At 42.1% G+C, this 19,321-nt stretch overlaps 1 protein-coding gene across 1 annotated transcript in view; it reads left to right on the top strand.

The window, feature by feature from the left end:
- Snd1 (staphylococcal nuclease and tudor domain containing 1) overlaps window positions 1-19,321 on the top strand; it is a 400,943-nt gene that overhangs the window by 214,028 nt on the left and 167,594 nt on the right. The window contains exon 14 of the mRNA XM_028762568.1: window positions 15,812-15,884. Coding sequence (XP_028618401.1) covers window positions 15,812-15,884 — 73 coding nt within the window. The remainder of the gene's footprint in view (window positions 1-15,811; window positions 15,885-19,321) is intronic.

Genomic DNA, 19,321 nt, shown 5'->3' on the forward strand with positions numbered 1-19,321 from the left:
ACTCTGCTGTGTGATTTGGTGCCCAGTTGGTTTGGTTTCTCCACCTCCCAGCGTAATGTCCTCTGTGGATTTCATTAGTGAGTTGTTTACTCCTTTTCTGGGCCATGAATAGAACCCCTCAACAAGGAAGACTTTGGTGTTGACCCCAAGTCTTTCACAACATGGACTGTCTTTTGTTTATCGTTTCTTCAGTCATTGTGTAGTAAACCAAGCCAATTTGAATTAATTTCCCAAGGAAATTTTTTTTGAGCTACTATAGCTAAGGCTCTAGCAAAAACCAAATTAGTAACATCTGCTGCATTCCTGTCAGTCATTCACGCTGAAGGTCCTCAGGTCTGTACAAGGCTGGCCTTGTGATAAGTCTCTCCCTACAATGGTGTCGATTGCCACAGATTTCCCAGCCCCTGACCTTGGTTACCTGCTTTTCTCTGCTTATCACTGCTCCGATCTCCAGTGGCACAGCTTTGTTCTTCCACTGACTTTGCTTTGCAGTGCACTGCTTGGCCATTAATCCTTTTAGGGAAACATTGTAAGCTGGTAAAAGGACATCCTGTTAACTTGTCTGACTTCTTGGGTCAGCACAGCTGCCTGCCTAGGAGTTGATGAGCTTTCTCTGCGCTCTGCAGCTCCTACCATCTTGGGTTATCTATAGGAGCTCAAGGAGTAGTGATACTCAGGCACTCAGTGGGCGTCCAGGCGAGAGGAGGGGATGTGCCCACCAGCCACATCAAGTTGTGTGGCCAACACACAAGCCAGCAAGAGTGTGTTCCAGCACATCACTTGCCTGCTTGGAACAAGCTCTCCTCTGCTTTCTCTTCCCCTTGCTGACCCTTTGAGGAGCCTTTATTCAGCTGCTTGTCTGTTCATGGGCCACCCCCATAAAGCCTCAAATGCCTGGCCCATCAAGAGACAGCCACATCTCTCTGTTTAAAGAACAAATAAGCCTGTTAACTCCCCAAAGGCAGCCTTCCTTTCTAGCTGAGGTGTCCGTCATCAGCCACCTCCTCCCTCATTACCTCGTGTCCTGGCAAGATAAGGTTTTGGCATTTCCTGGGGTTCTCTCAGGCCCTGTTTCTCTCCTGGGCTCCATTGAGAAGCCCTTTATTTTTGTCCCAGGGTCTGACAGATCCAAGTTGCTTGTGCTTGGAGTTTTTTACAAAAAGAATTTAGGTGCACCTGACCCAGGGTTCACTGTGACATCTCTGAATTTTTTTCACTGCCCACGACATCCCTGAATTTATTTCCAGCTTTTTCCACATGAACCCCTAGGAAGCAGCCCATATCAGTTCTTATCTGCATGGTTCAAATGTTTAGTCTCGGGTTGGTTTGCTGTGCTAGCTGGAGGAGGCTTTAGCTAGAGCATCTAACTCCTGGAGGAGATGCCCCTTACCTCCTTTTGAAGTATTTCCAAGCCCGTCCCTCAACCTCCCCCTTTTTTTTTTTCCTGAAAATGCTATAAAATGTCACATATCCCAGCCCCTATATTTGCTGTAACACATCCAGTTTGATTTTAGAAAGCGAACATGAAATTATCATCCTGGTGGTAGACTCCATTACTGTGAACTTTTCTTGTTAACATTGTAACAAGGTCGGCCTGCTTCCTTGTGGATAGTGCTGGTTATGGGTATAGGCTACCACACCTACCTTCCCGCTGAGCTTTTGTTGAACTTGGTTTTTGTTGAAGTAATGTCTGGCGTCTGAGCAAAGCCTGACTAGTGCCCTGCTTTCTTTGGGTCTGTACAACTGGGAAATGACATTGATGTGTGTTCTCTCCTGTAGCTATCCAACTGTTTGTTTAGAACAATGATGTTCTAAACTGTAACATACCTGTAGTCCCAGCAGTTGACTGTCTTAAGCAGGAGGAATAGGAGTTCAAAGCCAGCCTGGTCTACACAATAAGACCCTAGTTCACAAAATAAATAACAACAAAAGACAAAGCTCCTTCCTCCCCCCCAAATGTTCCACTATGGAGTCCTGGCTGATCTGGAACTCATTGTGTAGACCAGGCTGGTTTCAAATTCACACATATCTGCCTGCTTCTGTATTTGAGATGCTGAGACTGAAGGCGTACACTACTATACACAACTTTCAATGTATCATTTTAATTATTTCAGAAATCTCTTAGAATTTGTAGCTTATTAAAAAAAACCCACAAAAGTTAGAGCTTTACTCATTTAAGGCCCTTTTTTCATCTCAGCTTTTGTGATTTCAGGGTAGGATTTATATATTTGAAAAAGAAATTGAAGCCGGGCGGTGGTGGCACACGCCTTTAATCCCAGCACTTGGGAGGCAGAGACAGGCGGATTTCTGAGTTCGAGGCCTGGTCTACAGAGAGAGTTCCAGGACAGCCCGGGCTACACAGAGAAACCCTGCCTCGGAAAACCAAAAAAAAAAAAAAAAAAAAAAAAGAAAAGAAAAAAGAAATTGATACCCCAACTTGACTGTGAGAAACACTTGTACTGAGTAATCTATCACCTGAGCAGATTTAAATGAGTTTAGATTCATTCTGGACATATCAAATGAAGTTAGTGTTATCTCGAGAGAAAAGGGCAGGTATTCTCTTACCCTTTCATGTATGTTCTGTTTCTTTGAGGCACACTGCAAGCTTAGAAAACTGGTGCTGTCCTTAGTCTCTGAGAGGCAAGCACAAACCTGGCCTCCTGTCTGAGTTGTGTAGCTCCCTCAAGAACTCATTTTTCTGATTGAGCAAACTCTCTCTTTAGAACAACAAAAAACAAGTGCTTCTGCCTTGCTGAGTTCTGTATCTCCAGTCTCCAAACCCCACAGGCACCAGCCTCACGCTTTTTTCAGTATGATTGGCAGTTCTTCCATTGTCGGCTTCTCTACCTGAAACTCTAGGAAACTGTACTAGCATTTCTATCAGAGTCTGATCAAAGGCTGGATGCTTGTTGATGACTCTTGTTGATTTTGCTAAGCCAATATCAGTGGGCATTATTATAATGGATACAGCTCTCATCAGGTGACTCCTGCTGAGAAAGGGGTCACGTTGGTCTTGCCAGTATCCATGTGTTGGTAGCTATCACTTAGTGAATGCATATTTCAAGTCTCCTGAAATGTTTTTCAGGGCCACTGGGATAGAAATGCCCTTGTTCTACACATGCTCAGTCAGAACTGCTCTCCTAGTGTTCTCATACAGAAGGACGTTTCCTATAGACTCTCAAGGAATAGGAAAAGTCATGCCTTTAAAAACAAAAAGAAAAGATATGGTGACGCCTTCCGTGTCACATTTGCTGGATTCATGAACAGAATAGGAGAATGCACCTTTTGGCTCAGAGATAGAGCCCATATCTAGTATGCACACCATGACCAAAAGCAACTTGGAGAGGAAAGGGTTTATTGGGCTTACACTTTCAGATCATTGTCCATCATTGGAGGAAGTCAGGACAGGAACTCAAGTCAGGACTAGTCCTCAGCAGCATAAAATCAGGACAAAACAACCAGTGTGATAACTCAGAGGGTTAAACTCTTGCTAGACAAGCTTGTACACCTGAATTGAGTACTTGGAACCCAGATTTTAAAAGCCTGATGTGATAGAGACATCTGTAATTTCAGCACTCCTGCTTGAGATGGGTGATGGAAACAAGAGAATCACCCCAAAGCCACAGGCCACCGAGCCTGCAGTATGCAGCTGGGCCACACAGAAACAGGAACTGCCCTGCCACAACAGAGCAAAAAAGCAAACTCTCCAAGGGTTGGCCTCTTATCCCCCCAACACACACACACACACACACACACACACACACACACACACAGAGTAAATAAATAATAGCAATGTAACACATTATGACTTAGTAAATGAAAGAAGTCAGTGTACTTGTATGACATATTACCAATTTGTTAAAGATCTTGAGCTGAAAAAGCAGCAAGTTTCATCACTGTATACTGTGGAATTTTAATGTGTGTTCCCTGCAAATTCAAATGTGTGTTCCCTGTAATATTTGTGTACTATGAAATGTTAGAACTGCTATGTTCTATCACAAGTTGTCTTAGTTAGAGTTTCTGTTGATGCAACAGAAACACCATGACCAAAAGTAAGTTGGAGAGGAATAGATTTATTGGGCTTGCACTTACAAATCATAGTCCATCATTGGAGGAAATCATGACAGGAACTCAAGCAGGGTTGGAACTTGGAGGCAGGAACGGATGCAGAGGCCATAGAGGGGTGCTGCTTACTGGCTTGCTTTCCCTGGCTTGCTCAGCCTGCTTTCTTATAGAACCCAGGATGACTAGCCCAAGGATGGCACCACCCACAATGGACCCTCCCCCATTGATCATTAATTGAGAAAATGCCTTACAACTGGATCTCAAAGAGGCATTTCTTTGAGGAAGGCTCCTTTCTTTGTGATGGTTCTAGCTTGTGTCTAGTTGACACCCAGAACCAGCCAGCACAGGAAGTATAGATCACATGGGTTTATCCATACTCCAAGAAAGCAGATCTTGCTGCTAAGGGACAGTTGATTCAGCTATGTTTTATTTTGCATGCAGTGGTTCAGCATCATTTCTTTTCTTTATTCATTCTCTCTCTCTCTCTCTCTCTCTCTCTCTCTCTCTCTCTCTCTCTCTCTCTTCCTCTTTTATATCTTGGGTCACAGGCATTGAGAATAATAGTGGTGAACAAAAAAGAGAATAGATTGAACTCTTTACAAAGCATGCAATCCTAGATGGATGGGCATTAAATAATTAAATATCTAGAGTGGTACCTCTAGATATTATTATTTTTCCTATTTCTTTGCCTTTCTCGCCTGTTTTCTTAGCTTTTCCTTTTTCATCCTACTTATTATTAACACTGCTTGCCTTACATCTTTTTCTATTCCATCTCTCATTTCTATTAAATTTTCCCATGAGAATGTCCCCTTGAAATTTGTCATTTTTGTTCAGCCTCTGTTCTTACCTTCTCAATAGTTTAATGGTACAGCTTTAAATAAACCAAGATGTCTCACTTTGAATCTAATGACCTCAACAAGTGAAAATTCTCTTTGAATAAAACTGGAACTACTGAACAGTGTTAAAAAACAGCTTTTCTCTTCCGTGAGTATTCTACAGGCTCTATAACACCAAGGTACTTCTGGCTTTTCACTTGAGCATCCTAGAAAGCAGAAGTAGATGAATGCTTGTCTGGTCTCTTCACCAGGTGTATTACCTCATGCCAGAGCAGGTTGGAAACCAGCAGTGGGAATGGAAAGTGGCCTTCCTCTGAGACAGCCTTCTGGCTTCCTTTCTTTTTAACTCTGGAGATGGCATTCCCCCACCCACCCTATTTTTGGATTCCAGTTTGGTGTTACAGTCATGAGGTTGCTAATTGGCTTCAGCACGTGATGGGGATTCAGAGGAGGGGTTCAGTGTTGGAGCAGGGTAGATCAGCTATTGCAAGTGGATATGATAACAGGAAAATGCATTAAAAGAGCTGGTGTGGGGAAGTGATTTGAAGACACAGCTGAGTGTGGGGAAATTTAGCTTTTTCCCTTTCTTCAGAAAAGATGATGCACTCAACATCCAAATAGCAGTAATCAATCTGCATTTAAGGCAGCACAAATGGCCACTTCTGGAGAGCTGTATAATGCCTCCATTTCCAGTGAGTTTTCTCCTTTAGGATATTAAGAGGATCTGCTTGCTCCCTCCATCTTCTTTTCCTCCTCCCCTGGTTCTGATGTAAGCTGTGAGAGTTCACTGGTGACCCAGGGGAATGGGGCTAAGCTGGAGCCCATTCGCTCTCTTTGCTCCCCTGGGTGCTAGGTTTGTAGAGAGTTCCGCCAGTCATGGTCAGCTAATAAGCTGGTAATAAGTACATCTTAAATAATATTTCCTGCAATTAGTCTGTGCTGATCGTATTCCTTCAGAGGACATTGTTCCAGACTTGCCTTTCTGGACCACCTGATCACAGTCAATATTCTTCAGTTCGTGCAGCTGGTTCGGTCGTAGAGCTTGTGCATTGTTTACCTTCTTACTGTCTCTGAGCTAACTTCTTGGTCCTTACTGAAAATGTCCATGGATTTGAATACCATCATATAGTAGCTATAATTTTAATCTGAAATAAACAGTATCAGTGACGTGATAACTGATTGAGGAACACAGCTGTAAACAACTCCTAACCACTGTAAAGCAAATCCCATTATGTGACCTTTTATGGCAGATTTAATCTTCATTACTTTAGCAATTGTAACCATGGTTATAAGCAAAGAGAACAAGCATGAAGCAGACAAGCTTAAATTTCTCTGCATGCTTGACTTTTTTCTTCCTCTTGACTCTGGTCTCCTTCATCCACAGTTGGCTCCGTGGTTCTATTGCTTCTGAGTAGCCACCACCTGACTAATGTGAAAACAATCAGGAGCCCGTGATGCTCGCTTGACTCAGCCCCTCTGCAATGGCAGGCGGTAGAGGGGTTCTGCCAGCTGAGATTGTATTAGGTATATCCCCAGCCTACTTGGTTATAATCCTTAGAAATCTCTTAGAAGGAAGATAATTTGAGTAATTAGACACTGATCCATCAATGCACAGTTTTATAGCTGCATGAGAATCCACTTCATAGCTTTCTTTCATTTACCAGCATCCTTGTTTCTCAACTTGTAGTAGCTTCCCTTGTGCATTTCTCTTTTATCTTAAGCTGCCTCTGTTACCCCTCCTGCTTTAGACCCAGAAATTGAGAAGGATTACTTCTCATTCCTCCTGCTTTTGCATCAAGTTCAGAGAGCTGAATCTCCAGAGGATCCCAGCCGGTTCAAGTCAGCATTGCTTACATTGGAAAAGCATTTTCTAAAAAAACTCTGCTAAATATGTGTGGTTTTTCACTCAACTCAAAAGACACATTGCATTTTTCTGTAACTGGGCTAGTAAGATGGCTCAGTGGGTAAAGATGCTTGCTACCACATCTGATCAGCTGAATTTGATTCCCTGGGATCCATATGTTGGAAGGAAGGATTAGAACTAGCTGTCAGTTCCACTGCATAATAAATAACTCAATGTAAATAATTCTATAACTGTCTTATGTCTGTTAAGCAATATACCATATAAGTTTATTGTGATAAATTCAATAATTCAAAATATATAGATGATTTAGGCAAATAAATAGTTGCAAAAACAAAGATGCATTGGAAGAGTGGGCTCCATGTAAGAATCACCTGAATCGCCGGGCAGTGGTGGCACACGCCTTTAATCCCAGCACTTGGGAGGCAGAGGCAGGCGGATTTCTGAGTTCGAGGCCAGCCTGGTCTACAGAGTGAGTTCCAGGACAGCCAGGACTACACAGAGAAACCTTGTCTCGAAAAACCAAAAAAAAAAAAAAAAAAAAAAAAAAAGAATCACCTGAATCTAAGAGTATTTACCAACAGTGTCCATAGGAGCCAGTGTGCTCCATCTGGTTGACCTTGGAAGAAGGGTGCAAAAACGAGTCATTTCTTCCTCTGCAATAGCAGTTGTTCCATGCCTCTGATTTATTAGGCCATAATTCACAAACTACCCACCAGTTCATTTAAAAGTTGTGCCTTGTAGCATTATTTATAATAATGTAAATATCCTACTCATGAAAATATCTAGTAATAAGGGATTGATTAAATGAAGCCATATGATGGATTTACTGTAGAACCATTAAAAATGAAGTAAAGAAACCAGTGACACAGGGAAGTGTTTATTTAGCCATTTGTTATGGGGGGAAAATGATAAGGCCACAGAACTTTATCTGTAGTGGTACCATTTTTTAAATGTGTAAGTGGGAATACATGTGTATTGGCACTTAGAAAATATTAAGAACTTTTATATTAGAATTATGAGTCATTGTTTTCTTTTTTAATGATGGACTTTGTAAATCAGGATCCAAAAAACTAAGGCAGTTTTAAGTCTGCTTTATTGGTCCTCTTTTATTTCTAATGGTTGTTTATTTCCACCTAGCACCAGTGCTCCTTTGGTCCTAGTGTAGACCAGTAGCATTTGCTTCTCTGCAGCAACTGCTCCCCTCCCTCTGCTGTGAGCTCAGCCCTCCTCTCCTCCTTTCCCATCACTGCTCACTGTTGTCATGTTTCGGACAATAGCGTGTGCCTTCATCTCTATCTTATATTAGTTTTAGGTGAGAGGATGACCTGGAGTTCTTTGTTATTTGCTTCACTGCCTCATAATACCTACTGACTCATTAGTCCACCCACCTCCCTAGACCTGAGGACTCAATTTCCTCATTTCCAGTCTGTGCTCTCCATCGGTTTTGTCCTTCTTATCAGCAATGCTCACTTTTGTTGAAAGTGCAGCTGCATAATCTTAGTCCTTCCCACACGCACCTGCCATTCCGCACCTGTGTCTGCTCTGTGCCTCATTTTCTAAATAGCAGGACCCTGTTGCTTTCTCCAGCTGCCCAGGAACCAGTAGAGAGACCAAAGGAATTGTTTATTGCAACTATGTTTGGTTTATGCTGAAGCACCAAATTCATCAGTGTGGCCCAAAACAGAGAGAGGTGTTGGAGAGTTAACATGTCTCCTTCTCTCTCTGTTCTGATTTGTAACCTTTTTGTTGAGATTTTCACTTCTTCTAAGTCATCTGTCATTACGATCATCACAATCAGGTAGTTCTGTCTGTTGTTTACAGTTGTCCAAGCTCTGTCCCTCCTCCCTGTCATGCAGACTTCTGATCAGCCAGAGCCTTGAGATGAGAGAGAGAGATGGATTCTTGGTACTCTACCCTAGGGCTTGGATTATGACACAGTGCTTCCAGGGGAACCAGCAAGCATCATGTCGTTGCCTTTCAATAACTATGGCAGTATCCATGTCTCTAATTTGAAGTATTTTCAACATTCTACAAAGGTATTTATTTGCTCATTTTTACAAGGCACACTTTAACTGAACTAGATGGCCTTGTGCTTATATAATAATGAAAGCACAGATCTGTGTTAAATGCTATAAGAGACATTAAGAACATTATCCTAGCTAATCCTCTAAGAGTCTGCAGTTTAACTGTAGAATGGGAGACTAGAACATGAGGCAGTGCAGATTGGTCTGTTGCCGTTTATAGTTTCATGCTAAACTTAATAGTAACACACAAATACGCACACACACACAGGATCACACATACTGTATTTGTGTTTGTAACTTCATCACCATTTCAGAAGAATTCATAGATTCTTTTTGAATAAAAAATACAGCTCACCCCAAACCCAGCTTTATCCTTAGAATTACTGGTGTAGTAGCTTTTTCTTTTTTTTTTTTTAAGCAGGATTTTTTGTTTATTTGTATTTCTATTGTTGTAATTTGTAGCATAGTTTATGTAGCCCGAGCTGACCTCAGACTTGCTACATAGCCAAGGATGGCTTTGAACTCCTACTGCCACCTCCCAAATGGTAAAATTATAGGCATGAGTCATCTTGCCTAGCTGTAACATGTATTTCATAATGTGGTGAGACCATGGCTGCAGATGTCTGTTTATACGTATGCACACATAAATGGGCTACCCTCAGAGGCCAGAAGAGGCTGTTGGATCTGCTGGAGCTAGAGTTATAGGTTGTTTTGAGCCATCTGACTTGAGTGTTTAGAACTGAACTCTGGTCTTCCTCAAGAGCAATAAGTGGTCTTAACCACTGAACCACCTCCTTGGCTCTTATGGCTACTCTTTTCATTTTATAGTGAAGACCCTGGAAGGACAGGGGAGATGGAAGAGAAGCAAAGCTCTAGGGGACGTGTACAATTCAAAACATATATGTAGAGTACACCAATGTTGTGTTTTATTTAAAAAAAAAAGCCAAGAATATGTTATGTAGAACACAGGTATGAGAGGTGTGGTGAGGTGGGCGGGGTGCCTCAGAATGCTGAGGCATCCCATCCCCCTGAGATAGCAGCATATGATGGGTTTAGTATAGAGTTTATTTAGGGCATGGGAGGGGGAGTTGAGTTGGGATAAGAAGGAGGTAGAGGCTGAGGGTAGGGGAGGGGTGCAGAAGAGGAAAGGAGAGGCCAGCCAGGAACATATGGAGAGAGGGAATGGGGGAAGGGCAGAGAGGGAGAAGGGGGTTATGGAATCAGGGAGGGTAAGAGAGCAAGGAAGAGCCTAACAGTAAGCCAGGCCTACCGGTCTGTTGCCAAGTAACTATTGGGTAGAGCCTAGAAAAACTGCTAGCATAGAGTACATAAGAAAACAATGGACTTATTTCAGGTAAAAGTTGTGGTTTTGAAACCAGAGGAAGATATAAACTAGGATCACATGGCAGGTACTTATAAAAAAAAGTAAATTGTAAGAAATAAAATTTGTTCTTTGTATGGTAAGGGTACATTAACTTAGAGTACACTACTTTCCTAGCATGCATGAAGTCCTAGGTTTGGTTGCTGCTGCATCATCAACAACAGAATTCCCATTCACTTTTATTTTTTTTGGGGGGGGGGTGTTAAGTAGGGGGAATGAAATGATGAAGCAGAAGACATGATGGTAATATGCAGTAAGGAATCAGTAAGCAGCATCAAAAATGGCCGATAAATTGATTTTAAATTTGAGGTGTAGTTATCTTGGGTTAGATTCTGAATCCAGAGAGTTATAAAAGGAGCACCATGAAGAAAGAAGAAAGTGTGTGTAGCAAATGAAACAAGCAGAACTGAGAGCATCTTGGCACCCGATGCCCAGAGATAGAAGACACAGGTGCCCAGACAGTCAAGCATTCTTGACCATCATCTGCCCGCTACTTGTCCTTTCTATCATATGCAGTTTTTACTTTCTATTATAGTACTGTCTTCAGATATTTTTATATATGAAAGCAGCCTCTTTACAAATCTACAAAAAGCTACTGCTCTCTAGGAAAATTCATATAAATAGTAGTTTTTGGTCCCCCAGCTGATTAATAGGTATTTCTAGTATCCTTGCTGAAGTTTCTATGTATACCTAAAGTAAGAATTCATCATGTGTCAGCTATTATCTGATTTCAATAAATACTTTAAGTTTATTGAAAAATTTGTAAATTAACAAAAATATTTGATCAGAGTAACAATCTGCCATCCCTTAATACAGCAATTACTTTAGGATTGGCCTGTTAATTGGCCCAGTTAGATTAATTCTGTAGTACCAACTTCTACCTTGGTGAGAGCTCATTCTTGGAAACTGTTATTGTGCACTATAGCACACAAAACTTCAGAGTAGACTTGGTTCCTGTGAATTGAAGGTGAGGAAGGTCATTACTGGTGTGCCCAGGCACTGTGGCTGATGTTGTGGTCACAGCTCTCATCTGTTTTTGCAAAGGATTTGGTTTTCCTTGTAGTGGGGGGACCGTAACACTAATATGTGTGGAGTCCATATCTTACTGTTACATGAAGACAATTCCAGTGACCTGCATGGAAATTATTTTCTACACTGTAGCACCAACAGTCTGACCAGGTCAGGGAGAACCCTAGAAAACTGTTTGATCTCTCTTCTGCTCATAACCCTTTCTCGTATCTGGCTATACACCAACCCTTTCTCACCAGTGGCAGCTTTTGTCCATTCTTGACACTGCTGGCTTTTCTGGCTTCATTCTGCTGCATCTCATAGAATAAAGCTTTTGAGAGGAACAGGCTGTGTTCTTCCCCACAGCTTCCCCTGGATGGTCTTAACACCAGCCTTCTGTGGTGAGGCTCTAGCTAAGGAGAAGCAGCAGAATTTCAGAAGGCAAGAGTTTTATTCCTTGCCTAATGAAAAGGGATATAGAGCCATGCTTATAGCCACATGTAGGCCAAGACCCTCTGGGGGCAGTGTCAGTGTGCTCTGTGGCACTCAGTTATTTGCGGATGCAGTCATGCCTTTGACCCACCTATGAGTATCCAGTACATAGTATTCCCAGCGATAACTGGGGAGAGCAGCTCTGAGAAGTGCCATCGGGACAGCACACAGGGCTTTGAGCCGAGCATGCCTCTTCTTGACTCCATATATGCGATGTCCTATAGTTGGTTCTTGTGTGTGTCTTATAGACATGAAGTAAGGATGTTTATAGCTTGGCAAAGAATGTAGGTTTAGCCCCAACTCAGACCAGTCCCTACAGGTTCACAAATTTCTCTTGCTTTGTGGCTTGCATCCCATGTACTTCCTGGATGACACCTGAGTAGTTAACTACCTGCTATGAATTGCCAGTTTCTTTTTCATTGTTAAGAACTAACAAAAGGAACAATTTCAGGGTTGTTCAAGGGTGTGTGTGTGTGTGTGTGTGTGTGTGTGTAAATGGAGTCTTATCATGCTGGCCAAGTTAGTCTTGAGCTCCTGGGCTTCGCCTCCCTGGTAGCTGGGAGTACCAGCCCCAGTGTTTGATATCACAAATGAATAGGACTCTGGGGAATATGATATTCTACCTCAAAAACTTCTTCCTTCGATGGATGCATAATATAATGCTGTTATTGGTCTTTAGTGTTAGTAAAAATATTCATATGAATAATAGTTTGGAACTGGCTATGCTGTCAACTTTGGAAAAAAAATTCAATTTACTATGCTTAGTTGACACCAAACAGAAAATGACAACCATATTGGTCTAGAAACATTTAGCTTGAGTTTTTTCTGTCTGTGCAGGGATAGCACACTATAGTAAATGTATACGGTCTTGTATGAGCTTGATTACAGAAAGCAATAGTCTCTAAATAATGAAAAGCAGACCCAGTGTTCCTGTGCATCTTCACTGTTAGCTTTTGAACGTGCTAAACTTGATCTAGTTTAACCATCATAGCTTAAGTATAAAACAGCCTATCTGAGGATTTTTCAGTATGAATGCCTGGATGCAAGGCAGAACTGGAGACTCACTTTCAGGAGGAATGCAGAACACAGCTTGTTATAGGACTTGGTTTTAAAGACCTGTCTTGTTTTCAATGTTACTTGTAAATTGTTGTTCGCATTTTCTATTTTCACTTTAGTAGTTTGAATATTTCTCCTGGTTAAGTCCCAGGTCTAGGGCCACAGAAGGAGAACAGAGTTGGAGCTTACTATATACCTCATTACTTTTTGCCTGGCTTTCTAATTTACTTTTCAAGCCCTTAGCATTTTGCTTCATGTATGTGAGTTATTTTCTAATCCAGGAAAATGTATCAGTTCAGCAGCCCTTTAACATGAACCTACCTGTTCAGAGGGCATATTTATTTATTTTGATGGTTCTTCAGATACCTGGTCTCCTGGTGAACATTGAGAAAGCTCAGAACCCTCACCTTGTCTAGCCTTTTCGTGTGAGGAGCACCCAGGTAGGAGTCAGTTTGCGAGGTCTTCTGATGGCTGATCCACCGAATTTGCAGTGGCCAAATCAGGAGTCTGTTGTTGATAGGGGAGTTTGTGGAAATGGGGCTTTAGGAAATAGAAGAGACTCATTTATGACTTCTAGTTCTGTCTAAACCTTCATGTTCTGTTAGTTGCAAATCCTAAGAACTAGGCACAGTCCTTCCTTGGCAGTCAGCCCTAGTCAGTGGCCATCAACAGTCCTGAAGGGTAACAGACTCATTGTGATGGGTCCCACTATCTGTTTGCAATTGAATTCAACGGAAGAGTAACCTTGGCATTCAAGGAACTTTGAAATCCCTTCTGAGTTGCATGTCAGAGCAGAGTGTGTGTATGACTCTTTTTTTTTTCTTGCTAACTATCTATAATCCTTAGTGTAGAGTAGAAAGTAGACTGTTGTATGACTTCCCCGAGGGTATAAGGAACAGTCTAGGGGAATCTAGAGCCTAGTGTGACAGATCTGCTGGTGAAGGTCTGTACCAGCAGGCTTGCTTTCTCCACCAACTAAAAGATGTCAGTGAAGGAACAAAGTCGGAAGAGAAATCTTGGGAAGTTCCAGTTGAGCCACCATACAATGTGGAGGAAGTTAAATGTGTAACTCTTGGGTTCTTAGTCTCTTTAATGAAAAAATTAACAGGCTCAAACAGAAATGCAAGAAGAATTTACTAGGGTTTAAAAGAAAAACCACACAGTAGGCAAACTAAATTCTTGCAGCTGCCCAGAGGAGGTGAATGGAAAAAGTAAGCCAAAGAGGTCAGCCCAGTGGCAGAGAGTTGAGCCTTAAAAAAAGAATAAAGAAGCTCAAAGCGTTAGGGAGTTTCAAAGCATACTTGGGCTCTGGACAGGATCCAAAAGCAAACGAAAGGAGAAAAGAAAAAGAAATAAGTCAGGACTCAGTAGGTCAAACAGACCCTGCCAAACCCCTTGGCAGCTCCTAAGGACTACACTAGAGGATGGAAATACTAGAAAGGGGAAGTACTTTATCTTAAGGTGAACCTGCCTCCCTGAGGGTGGTACCCTAGTCAGATGGTTGACCTGCCCTACTGAATTAAGTCTCTGAAGGAAATGGGGGCATATTTCCTAGAGGTAGATCCCATTCCTTACTATAATATAATACTATAACATGTAACCTGAGTTGTGTTCCTTGGACCCATATGGTAGAAAAAAACCTACTCCTCAAGTTGCCCTTTGACCTCTCTGAAGGCGTACATGCACATGCTCACAGAAACATATTAAATAGATGACCATAATTTTTTAAAAATAGGTATCTATTTACCCCAAATAGGGAGGATACCCACAAGCCACAGAAAGACTGCTGTGTAAGTCCATCTTGGTAAACCTTAGGTTATTGGGGCAGTTTACAGGAGCCATTCCAAAACAGCTACACCACCAGGAATTCCCCTGTGCAGACTTACAGGCACTATACCACTCTCTCACAGGCACTATGCCATTTGCTCATAGGAAAACTCTTCACAGATGGAAACAGCCATACCAAAAAATGAAAGCTTTGGTATGTGGTTTTTGAAAAGCATTTCAAGTGAGACAGGTGAGTGAGTGACAGGTGACCTGGAATGGCAGAGGGCCTCACTAAATTGTCAAAGCACCAGCTGCATGTAAAAAGTGTGGTTATTCTAAGTGGTACTGAGCAGTGCTTCCCTGACTTGGTTTGTTGAGGTTAGGTTAAAGACTTGTGACACTGAGAATAACCTCTTTAGAGGTACTCCCACCACTTCAGTACAGACCCAAGGAAGAAGTGTGACCAAGGGTCCATGCATACCTCTGGTCCTTTTCCTACCAACTTTCTTTAGAACCCAGAAACCCTACAAAGGTTAGAGTAGGGACCTCTCCAGACTGTGCTGAGGTCTGTAGTTAACGGGACCCACATGGACCTTCTCTAGTAGTGGAAGGGCTTAATAACTTAACCAACCAGCTCTGCACCATGGCTCTTCCTGTATCACCAGTGACCATGCCCAGAAATGCTGGGTGGTTGACAGGTGGGAGATTGGTACCAGCCCTCATGTCAGATGTGTGAATTCAAGAGTTACCTGTGAAATCCTGTTGTTGCCATCCCACAACTAATTGCAATGAAGCTTAATATCAGTTATATAGTACTCGTTCATCCCCCACCCCCATGGCTTTTCTGTACTATATTGCTTCATTCCAGGCAATTTATCTTTTTTACCTGGGAGGAACTTATTTCCATTAGAATTGGAGCACTAACTACATATTTTGCATTTAAAATGTTTCATGTGATTAAGCGCTGAAACATTATTACTTGTGCTTCTTAGGAGTGTGAGCTTCCAACTGATTCTTCTTTGTGTCCAGAACAATGCCTTTAATTTGGAAACAAGTAAGGGAGTTCTCTGATTACCAGGCACACAGTTAGCTGAGACTGGCAGCCAAGTACTGGTGACTGGGCTGGACAGAAGAGCAGCTCACACTCTCCCCTTCAGAGACTACTCCTCACAGTCTGGCTGCTCAGTGGTGTACAGGGGGGCTTATGTAGTGCACATCCCACGTCAACAGTCTGCGCTCCTTTCCCCACACCCCCAGCCCCAGACTCCTCCCTGGTATGGCTTTTATCTTAATGGGTTTTTCTCTTCTGCCCTTACAGAGCTATTAAGAATGGCAAAGGATTACACAGCAAGAAGGAAGTGCCCATCCACCGAGTTGCAGACATTTCTGGGGTGAGTTGTGGCATTGAATTCAACTGTGGGCTCAGCCTCCAAGAGCCTCTGTGTTTCTTACTCACTAAAGGGCTCTGCTTATCTGTTTTCTGTAGCTCTGTGCTCTTCAAGCCCTAAATGTGAATTTTCCAGGGTATTTTTAAGGCATGTGTAGTAATTCTGGTTTACATTGTGGAAAGGGGTAATTTAAAGCCCCCATTCTGTTTCTTTACCTGAGCTGTCTCTATGTTGCTTCTTCGTTATTAACTGTTATGAGTTTAGAAGATACTTTATACTTCTCATTGTACTGAAGTAAAATTAGCTCTCTGCTTTTTTTAATACCTATTTTATTCTGTGAATGAGATGTCTTCATGTTAAAAGGTCAAGTGTAGGTTATAAGAGAAAGTCTAAGAATTACTTGTGACTTCTTAATGAGTTCTTCTTCGCAGCTTGCCTATTACTTGAACAGAATAGAGTAATATGTGACCATCCTTAGAGATAATAAATAAAGACAATACCTAGAAGAATCAGTGACAAATAATTCTGAGTTCCCAACAGGCTCTATCCCTAGCAACATTTTTTAGTAAAGACTTGCCCTTGCTAAGATCTCTTCTGGCTGAGCAGTGTTCTGCTTGTTGAGGATTTCTTGTAGAAATACTTAGTGGCTGCCTACTATGTGTAGGAACTGTTCTAGGTACTGTGAATATAACAATGGAGAAGGGCGGGGTGGGGGGCGACCCTACATTCAAGTGAGAAAGAGAAAACAGTGCCTTCTGTCTTGTATGAAGAGAAGCAATCTCAGCTGAGAGGAGGCTAATGATGCCAGTGTTGATTTCGCTCTGGTGACCAGGGAAGGCACCCAGGATACACAGTCCTTTTCAACTCCTGCAGTAAGGACAAGCAGGGGATTGGTGTGTGCCATAGGTGAGGAGGACCACATTGCATCAGGAACTGAAGGAGAAAGGACTTGTAATTCTGAGCATAGACACACAAGGAATGTGCCTTGAATCTCAAGATGACAGTACCAGTGTAAACAAATTCTTCCATTACTCAGCCTGGGCCCAAGCAGGGAAGAACTTGAATGTAATGCCTTCTTCTTATGCCATGTTTACATGCCTGGTCACAGCCTTTCCTCTTGCTCCTATTGTAGCTTATGGAAATCTGTCTGGCCAGATCTCCCATGTGTGAGTGTCCTCATACCCCATTAGAAACAGCGGGACTTCAGTGAGCTTTTCTTTGAATATAGCTGGTTTGCCTATGTGGCAGATTAAACAGGGTTGCCTACTTCCCCTGAGCTAGGAATCAGTCTCAAGGTTGGGGTCCTTGTACTTAGGTGAGATGCAGTGATACACATGTTTTTGTGGCTTAGAATCTTGAGAAGAAGAAACTTCCTGTTAATGGCCATTCAGCCCTTAGTGTGTCTTCAGTGCATCTGCTAAAGGCTATTGCTGCCAGGAATGATGTGTTGAGCATGTGGCTGTTCGACCTGTTTTCTCTGTTGCTTAACCTGATGATTTATTCTGACATGCATGTTATTAATTTCTATAGGTATGTGCTGTGGTATTCTCAACAATATTTTCTTTAGTGTTCTTTTGCTGAAGAGGTTGGTATAATCATAAGGCAATTTGGGGGACTGTTCAGCTCCAGGGAAAGAAAATGTTACAAAAGCTTGTTTTGTAAAACACAGTGGAGGCTCCTCTACAAGTGGACCATCTGCCTATGGACATGTTTATGTAAAACTGACACTTTAGGACCTTTCCAGAGCTCAGGGAAACCTTGGGAAACGATGTCATTTAAAATTGAAAGCAGATTTGAAACAAATTAGTAAATCATACTAGTGTGAGCTGCACTACAGGGCCTCCCTCCTGCCCCCCCCCCAATAAACAAAAGAACAGCTTGAGGATAGGCTCTCATGGTAGCCCCAGGTCACAGTTTGGCTCCCCATTTGCCCTGGTGGTGAAGTGGTAAGGAAGATTCTAGGGTAGAGGTGTGCTGCCATGGTCTTCCTCTTAGGACCCCAGAAGACAGGGTCAGGGAATCTTTAGTGCTGTCTTTCCCTCTTAGATGCTGTCTCAGACCCTGCTGCCTCCTGGTCTTCCTTAACCCTTTAGTTGCTATGGTAGATATCAGTGGTGCTTGTACAAACTTGCCTTCATTTTTCACCATTATCATGATTGATATTATTATCCCTAACCCACCGACTCACCCATAAACTGTGGCTCATTTTTGTACCTATTTTTATTCTCCTTTCTGTGTGGAAAAAAATGGTTTGCTCTTAAGTTATTTAAAAATAAATTCCAGTTAAATGTCCCTCAGTGACCACATAAATAAAAGAGGAAGGCTTGAGCAGGTGGAAGACTGGAAGTGAAAAACTATTCAATTTAAATAGATGTCAGATATGACCTTGTCTGCCTGGATCACAAATTAGTCAGCTAAGACTGCAATTTTTTGTGCCCTGTGTAATAGAAGAGGTTTGTCTTTCCCCTTCTCACCTCCCCGTCCCTCCATCACAGCATTAAGTGTGAGTATGGGTTGGGTGCCCTTGTGCCATTTAAGTGAGATGTATGGGTTTTCTGCTCCCTAGAGCATGCTGGCAATTTTGCTGTCTGAGGGACAGGTAGGCATGTAGGGTCATGGGCAAGCAGTGTGCAGCTGATGGAAAACAGACCCCTGAGTAATGACAGTGTAATGTACACTTATGTAATAGCTTCATAAAAGAATCTTAATCTCCTTTGCATTTTCAGCTGTGGTCCATACACACACACACACACACACACACACACACACACCAGTTGCCCCATACTGACTCTCCTGTAGTTTCTCCTGTAGTGATAAATGGAAGATTTTGTTGAGCTGACAGTGTATGCACTATGATGTCAAAATAATTTACTGTGAACTGTTATTTCTGCATAATTCTTCCCTCTATTTTTCTCCCACCACAATACATATCTTTGGAGAAAAAAAAAAGATAGGAATAAGTACACACTCTCTGTTCTCTGCAGATGTCCTGTCATGACTGTGAGGCACAAAGCCTGTGGGTTTTGTCCCAGAGTTGACTGCATCTCACTTTAGAAGTTAAGTTTGTACCCATTCTTCCTATCTCTTCTTTTGGTTTTTAGTTTCCAGAGGCCTTTGCTAGGATACATTAGAATACTTTCATATGGAGATTTAGCAGAAGCAGTATCTTCTTGGCTGATTCATAAGTAAGATCTAGGCATGGGAGTGAAAGATTAATGGACTTCTTATGAAGTGAGACTCTAGCCTGGTGTATTCTAACCAGCGGGTCTTTGTTTATGAATGGCAGATATGTTTAGCATTAAGTTGAGTCTTTTGTAAGATAAGCAGATAACCTATGTCATATCAGTTCATTGGACACTGTTTACTGTGGTAAAAAGTTGACCCATCTGTATCTTTTGCACTTATTTTTAGAGTGACTTCTAAAGAAGAAAAGTACTCAC

This window comes from Grammomys surdaster, unplaced genomic scaffold (genome assembly GCF_004785775.1).
Source record: "Grammomys surdaster isolate TR1022 unplaced genomic scaffold, NIH_TR_1.0 134, whole genome shotgun sequence".
In the NCBI taxonomy this organism is placed as follows: Eukaryota; Metazoa; Chordata; class Mammalia; order Rodentia; family Muridae; genus Grammomys; species Grammomys surdaster.